Source organism: Trichomonas vaginalis, chromosome II (assembly GCF_026262505.1).
Source record: "Trichomonas vaginalis G3 chromosome II, whole genome shotgun sequence".
Lineage (NCBI taxonomy): Eukaryota > Parabasalia > Trichomonadida > Trichomonadidae > Trichomonas > Trichomonas vaginalis.
The window spans coordinates 10842402-10854576 of record NC_067204.1 but is presented as its reverse complement, the minus strand read 5'-3'; the positions used below and the strand labels follow the sequence as shown (position 1 = coordinate 10854576).

General features: G+C 29.9%; 4 protein-coding genes across 4 annotated transcripts, besides 6 other annotated features; 1 reads left to right on the top strand and 3 right to left on the bottom strand.

Annotated features, from left to right (window-relative positions):
* Positions 1–70: part of a mobile genetic element that runs on past the window's edge.
* Positions 71–1571: 1501 nt separating this feature from the next.
* Positions 1572–1608: a mobile genetic element.
* A 1175-nt stretch (positions 1609–2783) lies between these two features.
* Positions 2784–2821: a mobile genetic element.
* Positions 2822–3424: a mobile genetic element.
* A 276-nt stretch (positions 3425–3700) lies between these two features.
* On the bottom strand, positions 3701–4333 carry TVAGG3_0522990 (DNA-templated transcription, initiation; the record flags this gene model as incomplete). Its single annotated transcript, XM_001300811.2, has 1 exon — positions 3701–4333. One exon carries the CDS (start codon positions 4331–4333, stop codon positions 3701–3703), a length of 633 nt encoding a protein of 210 aa, XP_001300812.2.
* Positions 4334–4523: 190 nt separating this feature from the next.
* Positions 4524–5651, top strand: TVAGG3_0522980 (mRNA 3'-splice site recognition; the record flags this gene model as incomplete). The annotated part of the gene is made up of 1 exon (XM_001300812.1): positions 4524–5651. One exon carries the CDS (start codon positions 4524–4526, stop codon positions 5649–5651), a length of 1128 nt encoding a protein of 375 aa, XP_001300813.1.
* Positions 5652–6198: 547 nt separating this feature from the next.
* TVAGG3_0522970 (histone acetyltransferase protein) lies at positions 6199–7298 on the bottom strand (the record flags this gene model as incomplete). The annotated part of the gene is made up of 1 exon (XM_001300813.1): positions 6199–7293. One exon carries the CDS (start codon positions 7291–7293, stop codon positions 6199–6201), a length of 1095 nt encoding a protein of 364 aa, XP_001300814.1.
* A 379-nt stretch (positions 7299–7677) lies between these two features.
* Positions 7678–8599: a mobile genetic element.
* A 197-nt stretch (positions 8600–8796) lies between these two features.
* On the bottom strand, positions 8797–10782 carry TVAGG3_0522950 (protein ubiquitination; the record flags this gene model as incomplete). The annotated part of the gene is made up of 1 exon (XM_001300814.1): positions 8797–10782. One exon carries the CDS (start codon positions 10780–10782, stop codon positions 8797–8799), a length of 1986 nt encoding a protein of 661 aa, XP_001300815.1.
* Positions 10783–11570: 788 nt separating this feature from the next.
* Positions 11571–12005: a mobile genetic element.
* Between the last annotated feature and the right edge of the window lie 170 nt (positions 12006–12175).

Sequence of the window (12175 nt, the reverse complement as noted above, 5' to 3'; positions counted from 1 at the left end):
AAACCTATAATAGTATCATTCTTTCAATTATTTGAAGAGAAAACCGAAAAAATCTATTTTCGGTCTATAACAAAAAAATTCAGATTCACGGGTCAAATATTACATGATGTTTTAATTCCATTGATATTCTCCTAAAAAATTTACAACACGAATTCAATTAAAATAACTGCTGTTTTTGAATGATTTTCATTTTCAAATGCCAAATCTGCCACCGAGCTAAAAATAAATTTCTGTACCTTTTCCTGTGTTTACTTGGATTATTGAATTTTAAACCATCAAAAAATTTGAATGCCATGGCAAAGTTCAAATCGTCAGATAAAGAAAAGTGATTCAACTATGAAATACCAACGAAAGATTCGACTTTTATAAAAATTTCAATTGAATCCATTTGAAATTAAAAATAAGAATCAATGGAAACAAAGTGTGCCGTCAATCAAGAGCAATCTGAAATAAAGCCATTTACATGCATTGTAGGGCATAAAAAAGAGCGCATGACAAAAGTGCATAGGACAGCAAAGCTTCAATTATATCGTTTGTCCTATGTTCCCCAATATCAACAAGTTTATTATCAGCCGGTTCAAGTACAATATGTCCCTCCTAAAAAAGAGATCAAGCAATTTTCTTTGCCAAAAAAATTATCCATAGAGTTTCTCTTAAAAGAACCTCTCAAGCCAAAGCAAAATTCATTCAATATTGTTAATTCTGGGCGCATCCCGTCTTTAATGTTCAACTCAGATATTCCTTGTTTTGCAAATGAAATACAAAATTAAGAAGAATGATATTTCATCTTTATTGGAGAGATATTGTTAACTTTTTAATATAAAATACTGTTTATATTTATTCAAACCTTGAATAATTTTTCTTATTTCTGAAAGTCAAAAATAAATATGAATGCCACAGAGCCATACTACTAAATTATGAAGTTTGTGATGTGCATATGCTAATATTTATATTATTTTTTGATGAATCCTCTCATAATTATCAATATTGAATTTCAAATTTTATGAATATCAAAGAAAACCGAGTAAAAATCTATTTTTTCGGAATATCTTTTAAATAAAAATGGTTTATATTTTCCAAATTTTTAACAAAATTCCGTTTTTATCTCGAAATTTGTAATTTTTCAGGGGGCACCCGTATGTACGTTTATTTGAGAGGAGGAGGATTACCCTCTCAATTTTGAGGGATTCGTTAGTTTATTTTCTCGATGAATATGCAATAAAATTTGATTTTTACCTTATCAATATACTTCATATAATATACACATGTTCATGTAAAAACTTTTTTCCAAAATCCTCAGGAATTAAGGGATTTTTGAATTTTAAGAATTTTTTTCGAATTTTTTCGAAAAAAAAAATATTTTCAGAACAGCCTTAACGGCTAAGATTTAGGAACAATGTTAAGTATCAAAAAGAAAGGAGGTCTGATATAGACAACATATATCGTTGAAGGTTGAAAAAATCTCTAATATTTGAGCCCAAAATTTCAAATTTTAATTTTTTGAAAAAAGAGGCCACCCGTATGTACGTTTATTTGAGAGGAGGAGGATTATATTTTTGAAAGGGTGAATGTAATAAACAGAAATTCATCAAAAGTGACATCTCTCAATTTTTTGACATTTGTAAATTCTAAATTGAATGAGAAAAATGAAATAATACTAAGCATAATACAATATTCTAGATTTAATTATAATTAGGAAAAAGTTAGTTTTGAGAGTACTTTTCATAGGCATATAGAATGAAATCTTCTGAAAAATAATATCACATAAACTCATATTATTTTCTAATATATAACTATTTTATATAAAAATCAAATTCAATGATCTTAAAAGCGAAGGATAAACCTCAAAATTTACGAATATAATGAGTGGGAATATAATGCTTATCTATCATAAAACCATATGAAATATCAATTTTTGCTTTACGCCTAATTTTTGACGACAATTAGCAAAAAATGTTAAATGTTAACACTCAGTCCATTTGAATATGAAAAATAAAATTGACTTTGATTAAATGTTTTTATTTATCATGCAATTCTTCTTGCGACCAAAGATTTGAATAAAATTTCAAAAAATAAGATAGCTTAAAAAATAATATACGGTAGTGTTTACTAATAGATGAATAGTATATAAATTCTATTAAAATGGATTTGATCCAAAAAATATATAAAATTTGATCATAAATAAAATCGTTTTAAATTACTTCTTCATTTAAATTATAACAATTATTTTTGGTTTTATATTTTTTGGATCAAATCCATTTTAATAGAATTTATATACTATTCATCTATTAGTAAACACTACCGTATATTATTTTTTAAGCTATCTTATTTTTTGAAATTTTATTCAAATCTTTGGCCGCAAGAAGAATTGCATGATAAATAAAAACATTTAATCAAAGTCAATTTTATTTTTCATATTCAAATGGACTGAGTGTTAACATTTAACATTTTTGCTAATTGTCGTCAAAAATTAGGCGTAAAGCAAAAATTGATATTTCATATGGTTTTATGATAGATAAGCATTATATTCCCACTCATTATATTCGTAAATTTTGAGGTTTATCCTTCGCTTTTAAGATCATTGAATTTGATTTTTATATAAAATAGTTATATATTAGAAAATAATATGAGTTTATGTGATATTATTTTCAGAAGATTTTGTGTTCTTCTTCAAAATTTTATTTTTTTTATTAAAAAGAATCTTTACAAAATATACATTTACTTTAATTAATATTTAAAAACGTGCTCTATCAAAAGTTCCAAAAATTCAATATTTTAGCTTTTCTGAGGTGTCACTTTTGATGAATTTCTGTTTACAACAGAAACATTATGAATATGTTAATTATATAATAATATGTATTATTATAAAAAAGAAAAAATAAAGCACGTTAAAATTTTTCTTTCTTGATTTTTTACAAAATCTACTTAGAATTATGCAAAATATGACTAAATAATTATAAATTTCAAGTTAAATTTTAATTTTGATAAATAATTTAAATTTCAAAATATCAAGTTCAGTTCGACTATGTATGTAGTAATTCCTCAATAAAGTGCCAAAACCCTATTAAAATATATGAACATTTTCAACATTTTAATGTTTTTATTTAAAAATTTGATGGAATATGAGCTTCAAACAATTATTATGTAAATAAAAATAATTAAATATATGTATTTATTCGTATTACAACCGTAGTAAGTCGATTCTTCCTTTCTTCTACTGAGATTTGAATTTGATTTCGAATTGTAAAGAGATTCAAAGGGAAAATACTCGCGGATAAAAACTACCTCCATGAAAGGGTCATAATGGAGTCAAGTTGTATTTTTTGATATTTTTTGCTTTTCGAGCCTAAATAAGGTAGGCCAAGATAATGCCTAAAAATAAGGTTCTAAATTCTGAAGTTTACATGATCCTCTCGTGTGCACCCTTAAAGTCATTTTCTTTTTTTTCAATTTTTTTTGGAATTAAAAATGTACATATTCAGCAATTCCACACGTCAAAATCATTATTATTCTATTAGTGAATTATAACTCACACGGTTTAATGATAATATTTCACAAAATTTCGATTTTTATTCAGTATTAAGAAGAGTCAAGATGAGTGATTAAGAGGGGACTACCCAAGAAAATAAAGATGGGTTAGAGGAAATTTAGAGCTTTACAAAGAATAATATTTCAAAAATACAACAATTTTATTGCGGATTTATATAAGTAATTCCGACATAGACTTCTTCTCGAACTTCTGTAGAACTGGGTATATCCAGTTTGATCCTGCTGTAAGGTCATCCTCGGATTTTGCAGTAAGAACAATACTTCCTGATTGGAAGATGAGCATTGTGCATTGAGGGTCTGTAAGCCTGTAAATCAAACCAGCGAATTTTTCTGGTCTATATTGACAAAATAGTTTGTGGCCATCAGCACTGGCTATTTGTGCAATAGCGATGTTGAATGGTGTATGTATTGTAGCAACAATTGATGATATAGTAATATTGACGAGCTTGACATCATATCCAATCTGCTGAAGCATCTTTCTAAACTTGTGAGCAGCACGCTTAGCATCCTCAACAGAACGGCAACCAACAATGTTGATTTTGCCATTTGAGAATACTAATCCTGTAGCCTTTGGGTCACGAATACGAATAACTACGGCTTTAATTCTCTTTGGCTTGTATTCAGCATTACGAATTGTAGAGGCAATACTGACAAGATTGAGTTTATTGCAAGAATATTGTGCAAGAGCGATAACATTAACAACTTTTGGTTTTAATGATGTTATATCTTCTGTTGTTGATACTGTGATATCAGCATCATTCTCTAATTCTTTATACCATTTCATAGATTCTGAATCATCAAGATTCATTTCTTTCACACCGCCATCAGCATCAAGAAACTCGCAGCATCCATGGCCTTTGAGAAAAAATTGGAAAAAATTTTTGCTGTGAACAATTCAAACTTGAAACAACAGAACCTCACATTATAAACATCAATAAGACTTCTTTCTTTTTCTTTTCTTTCATCAAAATTTAATGACTGAAATTATTATCCCTCCTCCAAAGATTATCGAGCTTATTGACAAAGTTATACCCGCGATTATTAAACATGGCAGTAAGTTCGAGCAAGCTCTTTTGGAGAAGAAAATGGATCAATTTGATTTTGTAAAAGAAGATCATCCTTTTCATGCATTTTACTTACAAAGATTAGAAGAACAAAAGAACAAAAAGCAGGAAGAAGTCAAAGTACAACAACAATTTCAAGCCCCAACAGTACCAAAACTTCAAACACCTCAAATTCAGCCAACAATCATACCACCATCATTTTCTTACAAGCCACCACCTGAAATTGGAAGTTTACAACTCGATGCTATTTTACTTGCCGCTCAATACACTGCATTATACGGAAAAGAATTTTTACAAGTTTTATTCAAAGAACAACAAGATGTTGCTCTTTTTGACTTCTTAAAACCAGGAAAGCCATATTTTGCACTTTTCTCTACCATGGTTGAACAATATCGACTCGCATTAAGTCCTTCTCAGAAGTTACAGCGCAGACTTGAATCCGAGGCTGCTTCTTTACAGGTAGTTCGAGCAAATCTCATTGCAGAAAAAGATAATCAGAAACAAATTATGGAAGAAAAGAAAAAAGAGGAAGAAGCGAACAAAGCTGATGAAGAAAACTCTCTCTACGATTGGTCTACATTTAAGATCGTCCAAACTATAGATTACGATGACCAACCTGCACCTGTTTCTCAACAAGTTCCTCAAAAAGACCAAGTCAGAAAAACTCTTAAATCTGAACAGAAAATCATGCAAATTTCTCCAATTACAGGCCAAGAAGTACCAATTGAAGAGTTCGGAAAACATCTTAAATACGAGCGTCAGCACCCACAGTACTTGAAAGACGTAGAAATGATGAAAGAAAGAAAAGAAAGAGCGTACGATTCTTTGGCTTCTGGATCGCAAATTGCTCAGAACTTAAAGGACTTTGCGAATGCTGATAACGAGCCAAAACCTCAACACAAGTACATATGGGATGGAAGACAAGAGACAATACAACAAGCTGTGGCCCAGAAAATAAGAGAACTCGATGAGGAACCAAAACCAAGACCTGAATTAAAGAAGAAGAGACCAGTCATAGGACCTAGCCCTTCTAAATAATTAATTCAACGATTAGTGATGATAATTCTTACTATAGTTTTATCATATTATTGTTTTGTAATGTTTGATATAAATTATTCTTGTTATTTATACAACCAACTCATTATTTAATATCATCATCTTAAATTCTATATGATTTCAATAAATTGTACTGAATACATTCTTTTGGATAATATCAAATCTCTAATTAAGAAGAAGAACAATCAGAAAAATCTTTGATATTAGTATTTATTGCTGAAAACTCATTGACACTATCAAAAATACATGGATTATCATCTTACATTTGATCTTAATATTGATAAATTTCACGGATAAGATCGATTTCGCCCGTGAACCTAATAATGACTTCTTTTATTGATTGTTTTTCAATTTAATAGTTAATGGTATTTATCATTATCCATGACAGGCTCATATTAATAATTCAATAAAAATTTCATCAGATATTTTGATACACCCCATTAAACAAGGTATGCTCAGAAAAAACAGTTCATATTTATGAGAATTTATCATAATGAAATAATTTTTAACAAACATTTAAGATAATATATCACTTTCTAGGGTAAGGAGACCATCTAATACTCTTCGGATCAAGCTTGATAAGTCTCTTTCTTTCTTTTTCTCTCCATTGCCTTACTTGCTCTTTAGTGGCGCCGAAAACCCATTGAGATCTGTCATCAACTTTGACAAGGTAGCCACCTTTTCTGGCACCAGTCATTACATCAGCTTCTGTCATTCCTGTCATTGCCGAAATTGATGCGACAGAGAGTTTCTCTCCTTCATGTTCAACAATGCATTTAAGAACAGCAGCTTTCCAGTAGCTGGAGTAAGCCATAAGACCGAGATCACTCAATGGAGTTTCGGGACCACCTGTTCTTTTTTCGATTTTTGATAATTCGTAAGAAAGTTGTATTAAAAATCTACCAACACCAGTTTTCTGGTAAGCTGGAAATGAAAGGATGCAGGAAAGGTTATTCTGACATTCTGCTCTCTTTTCCTTGGAAAAGAAGCCGCATGGATGAGCACCACGAGTATCATTAAAGCACATAACGTAGAAAAGGAACTCATCTGTTCCATAATAAGCACTTTTATGGAAGAGGAAGAACTTTGTGATTAAGCAAAGATTAGTGCACCAACGAGAAGCAACACCTCCATCTATTTCATAAGCGGAAATGTGTCCATGACGGTAAATTTCATCACCTGGAGGATGTGTCCATTTACATCTTGAACAGTGATCTTCGTATTCATCGAGAGTCGAGAAAAATCTTAAACAAAATTCGCAGCAATAAAGAGTTTCTAGATCAAAGTATGGTTCAGGAACTGGTGAAAAATACCAACATTTATAGTGATAATCACCCATCCTTAAATACTCTATATTACGCGAATTTCCGAGGAATTTTAGATCTTCTTCAATCTTTTGGGCATCACTTGATTTGGGTTTGTTTGCTTGCTTCTTTTGCAGTGATTTCATGTCGATTTTGTCAATTGTTACCCAATCATCAAATCTTTTATTAATATTATTAAAGTGTATGAAGTATTTGCGAGTTCCATCTGAAAAGGTTTTGATTTTAAGAATTTCTGCATTCATGTATTGATTTTCAGATTCATTCCAGACGTCTGCAGTGTCACCAGTTTCGATACTCATTTTTAATTTTTTTTGATTTAATGCTGGAATATTGAATGATATGGAATAATGAAGATAATTTTATTTTTTTGTTGTAAAATATTTGTCGTAAAATTTTTTCACTCTCAAAAATTGAAAGCAAAATGGCGGGTTATTAAAAAATCATTCTTACTTCGTATTGAAAAGCCGATATGCATTCATTCAAACACAATGTGAACTAACGAGGTTTTATTAAGAGTCTGATGAAAGGTTTATCCATTTTGGATTTCAATTGTCTAAAGATTTTTTAAAAATGTTTATTTTAATTAAAGCAATGATTATTATTTACACTATTCGTTTTGCACAAGTCAGACTATGCAGTTCATGTCATATTGCACAGTAACTTTGTGATTTGGTAGATAAATTAAAGGTGACCAAACTATTTTTTGAAAGTCCGCCATAACTTTAATGGTACTATTTCAGCGTGTACAATGAATACAAAAATTCTAAGAGTGCCACATAAAATAGTACTTTAGACTTGAGTTAATGCTACCAAGCAAATGTTAAAAAGATGACTTTAGTGTTTTGATAATCAAAGATTAAAATCATTATTGTCTAAATCAATAATCATAACGACAGAAGTTAATGTTTTTTCATCAGTGCTTTAAATCCACTTTTAAAAGTATACCTCAAAAATCAAAATATCAAAAAAAATTGGCCGATAGGTTTGGCTTTAATTTTTGTCTGCTTTTATGATTTGATATGGATGTTATAATTTTAAAAGTTGAGCCAAATTCACCAATAGATTTTTGAGATTTGCAAATACTCAATAATTTTCAGCGTGTTATCTTTTATTAAAAGAACTATTTGGTTTCAGTATCATATAAATTGATATTTACTTTCTATTTGAACCTTCATTTAGCTAATGATTTAATAATACAGATTTCATCTAGTCCTTATAAGAGAATTTTGAATTTGTTATAATAAAAAAACAAACAGATATAGCTTACACTTCTATAATAAAGATACCTTTTATAGAAATCAGTATGAAATGTGTTTTGGCTTATTGGAAGCATATCAGACATAATCGCCATAATCAAAAAATCTATATACCCAATAAGTAATAAATTTGTCGATATAGATTTTCCATAAAATTAGTTTTTAGTCTGATCTTAAAATAAATTTAATTTTTTATAAAAAAAATCACATTTAAAAGTACCTTTTTAGTAGCTCGAAATCCTGTTGGTGGATTTCGGGCGTACTTCAAAATTAGCTTTTCTTCTACATATGCAAGCTATATTTTAAATATGGAGCAAATCGGATCGGCGAAAGGAGTTTAGTTACCTTTGATAAATTCGTTTCATAATTTGGTTGAGATCGCTTAAATCAGAGGAATAGTCTTGGACGACAATAAAAGAATATTCACCATTGCTTTATAGTCATTTGAAGCATATATAAATAATTTTCCATCAAACAAGAATTAAGAAATCAAAAACATAGTTCGATATTCAACTAAATTTTTAATACAAGAACAAATTATAAAGTTTAATTAATATTAGTGTATTTCATCAAAATAGATTGTATTTTCTTCGTCTTTGCATACTCATATGCAGTCTTATTTGTAACATCTCTAGCGTTTTTATCTAGTTTGTTGAATTTAACAAGTCTTTCAACGTAATCTGGATTTTCGTTGTTAATAGCTGCAATATGAAGCGGGGTTCTTTTATCTCTATCAACCATATTGAGAATTTGGTCAACACCAGGGTGTTCTATAAAAGTATTGAACATCTCTAAATTCTTTGTTGAAATCATGATATGTAAAGCAGTTCTTCCTAATTCATCTTGCTGCTTAATGACATCCGGCTTTTCTTCTAGCAGGAATTCGATAAATTTGTAGTCCTTTTTGTTGAGGACCAAATATAAGAAAAGTGTCAAACCTTTTTCACTTTTTGCGTCAATATCATAATCATCCTTTTTTACAATCTCCTTAAATTCCTCGAAATTTTGGTTGTCACCTGCTGTGAAAGCTGCTGTCTTCGATTTGTTGTCTTGTATGTTGACATCAATCGTTGGATTTTCAAGAAGACGAATTAGAAGGGTTGTTCTTCTTAATGCAGCAGCGAGGTGCAACATCGTCAAGCCCTCCTTATTTTGGTCGTTTACGTCGTACTCAGGCATTATTTTTTCCAATTCATCAAGAGATTTTTCTTTTCCTTTCAAAATACAATAATGGAATGGCGAATTTCCTAAATTATCCTTAATCGCTAACAATTTCTCGATATTACCTTTCCTTGCAATTTTTCTGAGGGTCGTGAAATCTTCTTTTTCTACAATTAAATGCATAACCGTTCTACCATCTTTCATTTGAGCTTCCAAGTCTACCCTTTCGTCTTTGAGCAACCTGTCTATGATTTGTACTCTCTTATTTTCAATTGCATGGAAAAGTGCCGTTTTTTTCTGAGAATCCTGGAGATTTACATTTACATCTGGATGCTGAAGAATTTCAATCATAATATCCAGCCTATCGTTGATTGCTGCCAAATGAATTGGACCTTGTAGCTGATTATTTTGATTTTGAGCATTAATCTGCTTTTTATTTAATTTTATAAGTGCCTTGAACTCTGTTAAGTTGTTTTTCCTGATAGCTCTCTCAAGACTATAATCTAATGGAATTATTTCATCTTGAACGAACTGTTTTGGATGTTTTTGAATATCTTCTGACTCTTTTCTCAACTCGTTCGGGTTTAAAATGGGCTTTTTACGTGCTGGAGGCTTTGGAGGAAAATCTTCTTTTTCTTCAACGGTATTGTAGTCGTCATCTTCGTGAATTACCTTGTTCTGTATCGGAATATTCGAGTCGTCCTTGTAAACATCTGCCATTTTCGCTTCTGTGTCAGATTCTGATTCAGATATTGATTCAAATTGAGTTTGAACAGTTTGCTCTTGAATTGCTCTGTCCTCAAGCTGTTGCTGTAGATTATAAATCGTATCTAACAAAGGATAGTTAAATTTCGCTCTGTCAATTTTTTGCAAAGTTTCTAAATTCATTTGTAGTATTGCTTGGCATCTTTTAACTTCAGGCATGCTTTCTAGTACATCGTTGATATTATCTGCATATAAGTTGATATCTTTTGGATCAATTTGATTCTTATATTTTTCATTTAAATCTTCTAGTTCTCTTTGTTCAGAATAGAGACCACTATTGGAACAAGCATCAATTAGACATGGATAAAATATGCTTGCTTCTAAGTCTTTCGCAAATTTAATAATTTGTATTAATTGTTCTTTAGAAACATGTGTTTCTTTATTGTACATCAATTCAAGAAATTTCTTAAACGATTCTTTATCAGATATAGTTCCAATATGTATGGGATCTTCGATGTATTTGCCAATAAATTCGTTTCTAAGCTTGTGTGAGGCGTAGAATAAATTAAAAGGGGCAAGCTTGTAAGAAGTGACACGTCCTCCTTCTTCTTGCTGTACTTTAATTGCAATATCATTTATAAATTCTGGAGATTTTAGAACAATCATTGATATAAAATTTAGTGTCACTTTTCTTCCGCAGCAAAATTTAGAAGAAAAAGAAAAGCTCAATGCTCATGCAATAAGTTTCACTTATAGTTTTTCACCATATTTTCTTGTAAATCTCAAATTTTTGCTTTTATCTAAGATATCACGATCCAAATTTAGCTAATATCTTGTGAAAATGAGTACACATGCATTTAAGCAAGTTTTCAATAATATTCCCATTACCTCGCTTAGCCATTAATCGGATTTAAAATTTGTAATGATTTATCATTGATAATATGTATAATACTATCCAATGAATGTATCATACACATGATCTTTGGTTAATTAAAAGCCTATTGAGGTAAAATTTAAATAAAATCTCTCTATCATTCATTCAGGGAGAGACTTCGAATGAATTTGGCTTTATTTGACTATTACTACTATTGTTTGATCCTAACATTAACTCCCGACAATATCAACACTGATTGTGGAGATATTTTTGAGTGTTATAGCTCAATAAGTTATTGAAGTTTCTATTATCTCAAGTAAGGTTCAATTTTTATCCATATTATCAACAATTTCAGTGAATCTTTAAGCTTAATGTGCTAAATTCTTACATCTAATTAAATTACAATTAGGAGAAACTCCTTGATTATTAAAGCACACTGATGAGAATCGTCTAGTTCAAGTCGTTCATGAGATAAGAGTATAACTAATCATTACAAATCACCTTAACTCTTGCGTTTACATAACGCATTTTATATCACATGACTGTAAATTTTTTAGGTGTTTTTCAAGAAAAATTAAAGGGGGAGGTTTTTTGTGATATGGAAAAATGTTAGTTGCTCAATTATCTCACTATTGGATGGACTTTTATCGAGCGAAATTTTGGCTGTAAAGACAATTCTGATATTGGTAACATGGTGATAAGAACAAATAGTCAGTTTGCATGGTTTATGATGAGATAATTTCGATTTAAAAAAAAATATAAAAATTGATTTTAATGAGCGATTATATTTGAATATGCTCTCCTAATTTGAAGGAACTGGTTAAATCATGAATTGATCATGAATAATTTTTTTTCAAAATAACAATTATAATTTCATATTCATTATAAGTTGAAAATATATCATAAAGACTTTATGAATGATAAATTCCTAAAAAACAAGTTAGTTTGTTTCTGAAAATAATAATAATAAAAACCAATTTAGACCCAATAATTTTTGGCGGGATAATTGAGATGTTTAACAAAAACTGAAAGGTGTCATTATTATCTATGACCAACAAGCAACTGACCTAGTCTGGATTACAATATTCGGTTCATCAAACCGCCAATTTGATGAATCAAGCCAAATTGTAACTGACCTAGTCTGGATTACAATATTCGGTTCATCAAACCGCCAATTTGATGAAT